Consider the following 6,585-nt stretch of genomic DNA (forward strand, 5'->3'; position numbering starts at 1 on the left):
CATTTTATTTGGGGTTAGCAACGAGGTTGCTGCACTGTGTTACAAATATCTTAAGAACGTATTGATCGATTTTTATAAATTTTTCAAGATTGGTTAGTCGAAACGAGAGGCTTTAATCGTGGTTATGAAGTTTTCTGGGCCATTATCTCTGAAATAAGATATTTCAGGAATGGTGGAAATTTAATCTTTCAACCCGTTGGTTTACTAATATTATAAGCTGAAATTCAAAAACAAATTTATTTTCTGTATTTACATTTTTTTTTATTTCGTGCCTAACAACATAAATAAATACATTTCAAAGTGACCGATTCCTTTTCCGATACCAAGTACCAAAACTCGATGCTAAGTCAACGCCGCTAATTTGACGTACTTTAATTTGGCGCTCATTTGAGTAAATGAGTACTTCGTGTAACGATAACTGCAAGTGTGCGCTCGCATCGAATATCGATACCAAAGTCAGCAGCAATAAAAACTCGCTTGTTGATTTATTTATATGTCTAGCTAACATGTCTTCAAGACCGCGACGTCTGGCAGCTAAAAAATCGGTTATTATTGAGATATCCGACTCGGAAGATGATCCCGCTGGAGCTGAAGAGAATGATGAATACAGGCCAACAGAGACACGACGTCGTTTTATAGATCGTGCTGCAGCATTAGTAGCATCTGGCTCGTAAGCCTTTGCATATTTAAACAACATTTGATAAACAATATAAATTAACTATTTATATCAACATTAGGGATACAAGAAAACGTAAAACGGAGCCCGAAAGCAGTGTCTGCAAAGACGACGCACCAGCAAAGAAAAAGCGCGCGAAAAAGGACAAGGAGAATGCAATTCCCAATCAAAGCAGTGATGTGAACGAAGCAGCCGTAGAACAGCCTTTATCAATAGCATCAGAGCTAGATGGAGGCGCACATAGCCTAATTCCAGTCACTTCTAGTACCTCTACGGGTCGCAGCTCTTTCTGGGAGCGACGCAAAGTCTGGAACATACATGAACTCTTAGCCGAGACAGAACAAATCCAACCCACAGCGGCACGGAACATTGTTCAGCTCTTCGAGAATGAGAATACCATTCCATTTATATGCCGGTATATTTTAAATATAGGTTTTCTTGATATATATATCATGGTATTTATGTGTCCATCATTAGCTATCGACGGGATTTGGTGGATCACATAACACCTGATCGATTGCGCGACATACGAAACACTTACACTGAGATTGTGGATCTGCGCAAGAAGGCAGAGAACATCGTCAATCAGCTGGAGCGCGAGAATGTGCTCAATACGGAAATACGCGAGGAGCTGATGTGCGCTAAGACCAATGAAGAACTTGAATTCTTGTATGCACCTTATAAACCGGCTAGCAAGGGCACTTTGGCAGAGCGGGCCAAGGCTTTGGGACTGCAACAATATGCTGATGCCTTACTGTATGGAACAGCGCCAAAGGTGCATCTATTCTCGGTTGTTGACCCGACCAACAAGGACTTGGCCACAGAGGAGCAGGTAAAGGTGGGAATATGCAACATTATTATACACAACATAAGCAAGAACACAAGGATTCTGGAGGAACTACGACGGATGTAAGAACAGAACAAGAGCTGGACACATCTACATACCCTCTAAAATCTTAATTTTTTAATTGCCAGACAAAACGTGCAGCGTATTGTGCTCAAGTGCAGCAAAGCTAAAAAGACGACAGTCTCAAAGGCGGCGGCTGACAATAAAGCTGCTTCTAGTGGCATTGCGGACAAGAAGATGGACAGTTCCAAATTCGAGAACTATTTTAATTTTCAATGCGATATAAAGACAATTAAGCCACATCAAACCCTGGCTATTAATCGAGGCGAAAAGCATAAATTTCTGTCAGTAAAAGTGGAGACTAGCAATTATTTAAAGAATGATCTCATGCGTTTTATATCGCAAGAGTACATGTCCGAAGGTCTACAGTATCCTTTGCGTCAGGAGGTATTCAATCGCGCACTGGAAGAGTGCTACACAAAGAAATGTAAGCTACAGAACAACATTAAGCAACAATTGTAATAAGAAAACTTTTTGCTAGTACAACCGCTGCTCTGCCGACAGGTACGGGCCGAACTTAAGGAAAGGGCTACCCGGGCAGCCATTGAAGTTTTTGGGAAAAATTTAAAGCAACTGTTGCTGATGTCGCCGTTGAAAGGTGAACGGATATTGGGCATTGATCCCGGCTATATTAATGGCTGTAAACTGGCGCTTATATCGGAGACAGCCGATGTGCTGGAAACAGGAGTCGTTTATCCGCATGGACGACATGCCAATCGAAAGGAAGCCGAGCAAAAGCTGGTGCAGCTTCTTAGCAAATACAAGTAATTCGCTTATTTCGTATAATTATGTGATTTATCATTAAATTGTCTTTTGATATATTATAGTTGTGGCGTTATTGCTCTTGGAAACGGCACTGCCTGCCGCGACACAGAGATGTGGCTGACATCTCTCTTCCAGGCAGGCATTTTGGACAGTCGCAGCATTCGCTATAGTATTGTAAATGAGAATGGCGCCTCCATTTACTCGTGCAGCGATGTGGCCAGCAAAGAGTTTCCCAAGATGGATATGAATGAAATTAGCGCAGGTTTTTAGGGCAAAAAAATGTCCACCATGACAAATTCATAATCTTAAATCGTTTTAGTGTCCATTGCACGTCGTCTGAATGATCCGCTAAGTGAGTACGTGAAGATTGAGCCACGCCACTTGGGCGTTGGCATGTATCAGCACGACGTGAACGAGAAAACGCTTACAGAAACACTCAACGATGTTGTCTCCGAGTGTGTAAGCTATGTGGGCGTGGATCTAAACACAGCCAGCCTCAGTGTGCTAAAGTAGGTATCATAGACCCCAGTAATCTATATCTATGTGTTCACGTAATTATTTTATAATGCAGACACATTGCTGGCCTCTCTGAGAAGAAAGCCGAGAAGATCATTGAATATCGCAACAAAAAGGGGCCGTTTCAGTCGCGCAAGGATCTGCTCGCTGTACGCAGCATAGGAGAAAAGACTTTTGTTCAATGCGCAGGTTTCGTTCGCATCGAACCGCTCAGCGTAGGTGGAAAGATAACTAATCCGCTCGACTGCACCTGGGTGCATCCGGAAAGCTACAAATTGGCGGAAGCGTAAGTTACACAAAGTATCTTTCATTTTGCCAGAAAGAAGAAAGGAAATGCGTAAATTCGGCACATTTACAAATTTTTCAAACTAATTTAAATCCTCATTTAACTTGTCTAACTCGGCCTGCTGCATTGAGGTGTCACTGTGCTTCTCCATATGTCCACTATCGCTAGATTCCAGTTGAGCCGTAGTTTCTGTGTGATGCAGCACCAGCTTAACATCTTTTTTGCGACGATCGCATCCCTGACACCAGCAGGGCAGATACGGCTCCAGTGGATTTTTGTTTCGGCAACGCTTGCAGGTGCAGTGTTCGGTACCAGCGCGTTTAAAGCTCTCGAAGTCGCGTTCATCGCGCAGCAGGGCCAAATAGTCATCGATGGAGTGCTCCTGGGCGGCATCGATTAGCTGTGCCCAGGTCTTGTACTTGCGCACCACCTCAAAAAAGTAATCGTAGAGATTTTGTATAGTTTGCAACACAGTTTCCAGATTCATTAGATACGGACTGTCCACCGTGCGGTCCAGCTTGTCCAAACGGTTACGCAGCTCAGGCATGGCGTCACGTATGACCAAAACAGCTGCAGCCAGCTCAGCGCTGCAGAATGCAAAGATAAGCTAATGACATTTTGAATGTATAACATAGTTTACTTGGATTGCTTGATAGCATTATGGGCCTTTTGAAATTCGCAGAGCGCGCGCGTTTCTGCCATCTGGCTTAGGTACTCTGGATAGATCTTTATGCCACAAGCAGATCCAATCAGCAGGCGACGGCGTATGGACTGATAACGCATTTGTTTGGCCATCTCTACTTGCAGCGTCTTGGCCTCTGCCAGCTGACCCTCTAGATTCGCAAATAGTTTTTCAATGAGCAGTATCTGCTGATGCACACACTGCTCCAGACGGAAATCGCAACGTGTGTAAATAGTCTGACAGTGATCAAAACTTGGCATAAGGAAATTAGCTGGAATGGTGGCACCGCGACATGGCGGCGGCAATGGACGACGCCTGTAACGTTCCGGCGGATAATCCCAGCAGGGGCCGAAACGTGCATCCGCTGTCATGGCCATTGGAGACTTCCAGCAGGGCATATTACTCTTCGGGATCCCATAATTGGGACTTTTGCCACAAGCAATAAATCGAATCTTGGGCAACTTTTGTGCCGGCGGATAATTCCACCGCTCTAGGTATAACTTCTTGAGCTCACTGATCTTCATTTTGGGCGACATATTTGATCAAGAATTTGAGAATGTTCCTCTATGCAATATGTACGAAATTGAAAACTATAATAATTTCGTTGGTCTTACAGCATTTTACAGGAATGTGAGTTAAAACTCTCGGACATTGGCAAGGCTAGCTTTATGCAGCGCATCAAGGAGTTCAGCAAGTCGCAGCACAATCTCGAACAGCTTGCCGAGCAGCACAAGCTGCACATGGAACGCGTAAGCACGGTTGTACCTATATCATTAATGATCGTCCTCTAATTCCGCTTGCTGCTTTCAGTTAAAGTTTGTGCTCTTTGCCCTTCAGCGCGAGCTGCTGCAGGATTACCGCGTCGATCTGGACAAACGGCCGTTGTTCAAGCAAGGTCTAACCCGCTTGGATGAGCTCAGCATAGGTGATGTGGTCACAGGTAAGTTATTACATCCAAAATAAACTATAATATAACTTACAAATAATAACTGCTGCTCAAACTCTTCACTAGGCGCAGTCACCAATGTAACGCACTTTGGCGCCTTCGTGGACATTGGCGTGGAACGCGATGGTCTCATACATAGAAGCCACATGAATAATTGTGATCTTAGCATTGGGGATCGCATAATTGCCTCCGTGCTAAAGGTGGACGTGCAGCGACGGCAGTTGGGCTTGCGTTTGGAAAACATGCTGCAAGAAACGGATACATCCTTTACTTTGAAAACCGAGTAAAAACCAAAACACGATTGGCGCAGTTTTTTTTTTTAGTTTTTAATGAATTTCTTTTCATGTGAATGGTTGTTACCTTAACCATACATTCTTGTATGTCTAAATAATATGTATGTCTATATAATTAGCACTTAATTGTCTCATCAAGCGCCTTCATTAAACGAAATTTTGTTTTCATTTTCTAGAAATTTTGGTTTACAAATGGGGTTTGTTTCTGCGCAGTGATTAAATAAAATATATACATATTCTTCATAAGCAGCATAAGTTTTGGGTATTCTTTTTTTTCCAAATATTTTGTTTCATTTTTCAATTTATTGCCGTTTCAATAGAATTGTTAAAAATAATTATAAACAATTGTTATACAGTTTACATTTACATAATTACACAATATAATATATATTAAAAAATACACATACGTATGTAGTCAAAGTTATTGTATTTCGTTTTATTTTTAATTCTTATGTGTGATTCATTCTCGATTCTTTTAATTTCATATTCTAACTACGTGGACTTGTCGCGTAATCAACCAATTGTTGTCATATAAATAAATATATTTATATATGTATTTGCAACCGTACAAAATATTGGAGAAACATACTTATCGCAAAAGGCCAATCGAGCAAATTATATATATATATAACCTTTCCGACATAATTCGCTGTTGTTGTTATTAATGTTATTGCATATAGAAAAAGTGTTTTAATAATTTATTTTTATCATTTATAATGATAGCATAGGTAATGATGTAAGTTTCTTTTGTTTTTTGTTTTTGTTTTTTTTTAAATAATAAGTATTCTTGATGTGAATAAGCAGGGATACAGCACAAATCGCCGTTCAGCAGAGTCCATTGCCAAATAATAGAACAAAGGTAATGTTAGGAGCTTTAGCGGTTTCTTTAAGACTTCTAATAACAATTTAGGTGAAAGCTAGGGGTTAGGACTTGACTGGCAGGGTTAGGCTCTCAGCAAAAGTGCCCGCAATCATTATGCGATATATAGTTAACATGCTATATATTAGATTATAAGCCCGACGTGGGTTGAATTTCATATTTAAAAACCAAATAATTGGGCTGTAAATGTTTTTCGAACTTTTTAGTACTCCGTTGAACGAACGTTTTGTGTATAGGATCCAAAGACCCTTAACAACTTGCGATTACAAATAGTCATCATCATCAATCATGATTATCATCATCATGTTTTATGTAGCTTAAGAAATGTACATTAATTCTGTATTATTGGCAGACTGTTTTGGGCGCCGCACGGCACAGCCGCAAAGCGCGAGTGTTTTTTTTTTTTAGTTAGTCTCTAATCCCCCCTCCCCGAATCCCTTGCTCATTGTCATCTAGTGATCATCTAGTCCCCCTCCATGTGAGTGATGCATTGGTGTGCGAGTTGTGTGTGTGGTGTTTTGTGTTGTGGCAATTGGAGTATTTTATCATTGACATGGGCTGCATTAAACAGAGAAATAAGCATAAATTAAAGATTTATGAATAAGTTTTCTATTTGATTTTTATGGTTGCGGCA

General features: G+C 41.1%; 2 protein-coding genes across 2 annotated transcripts; one reads left to right on the forward strand and one right to left on the reverse strand.

Moving 5' to 3' along the window:
* Positions 1-424: 424 nt before the first annotated feature.
* LOC115771979 (S1 RNA-binding domain-containing protein 1) lies at positions 425-5,380 on the forward strand. The gene is made up of 11 exons (XM_030717899.1): positions 425-670; positions 738-1,091; positions 1,154-1,585; positions 1,652-2,010; positions 2,065-2,347; positions 2,411-2,610; positions 2,668-2,857; positions 2,920-3,150; positions 4,449-4,581; positions 4,643-4,772; positions 4,845-5,380. The coding sequence occupies exons 1-11, from the start codon at positions 507-509 to the stop codon at positions 5,063-5,065; spliced, it is 2,697 nt and encodes an 898-aa protein (XP_030573759.1). The 5' UTR covers positions 425-506; the 3' UTR covers positions 5,066-5,380.
* On the reverse strand, positions 3,169-4,456 carry LOC115771980. Its single transcript, XM_030717900.1, has 2 exons — positions 3,791-4,456; positions 3,169-3,737 (listed from the first exon to the last, which is right to left on the reverse strand). Exons 1-2 carry the CDS (start codon positions 4,366-4,368, stop codon positions 3,233-3,235), a joined length of 1,083 nt encoding a protein of 360 aa, XP_030573760.1. The 5' UTR covers positions 4,369-4,456; the 3' UTR covers positions 3,169-3,232.
* Positions 5,381-6,585: the final 1,205 nt, after the last annotated feature.

This window comes from Drosophila novamexicana, unplaced genomic scaffold (assembly GCF_003285875.2).
Source record: "Drosophila novamexicana strain 15010-1031.04,08,12 unplaced genomic scaffold, DnovRS2.1 tig00000108-arrow-pilon, whole genome shotgun sequence".
In the NCBI taxonomy this organism is placed as follows: Eukaryota; Metazoa; Arthropoda; class Insecta; order Diptera; family Drosophilidae; genus Drosophila; species Drosophila novamexicana.

What these genes read in the sequence shown, in the direction of transcription:
- LOC115771979 (XM_030717899.1), top strand. Translation starts at nt 507, where the DNA reads ATGTCTTCAAGACCGCGACGTCTGGCAGCTAAAAAATCGGTTATTATT. An exon ending in AGAGTGCTACACAAAGAAAT is followed by an intron (nt 2,011 to 2,064) that starts GTAAGCTACAGA and finishes ACTTTTTGCTAG; the next exon opens with TACAACCGCTGCTCTGCCGA. An exon ending in GCCAGCCTCAGTGTGCTAAA is followed by an intron (nt 2,858 to 2,919) that starts GTAGGTATCATA and finishes TTTATAATGCAG; the next exon opens with ACACATTGCTGGCCTCTCTG.
- LOC115771980 (XM_030717900.1), bottom strand. Translation starts at nt 4,368, where the DNA reads ATGTCGCCCAAAATGAAGATCAGTGAGCTCAAGAAGTTATACCTAGAG. An exon ending in AATGCTATCAAGCAATCCAA is followed by an intron (nt 3,738 to 3,790) that starts GTAAACTATGTT and finishes TGCATTCTGCAG; the next exon opens with CGCTGAGCTGGCTGCAGCTG.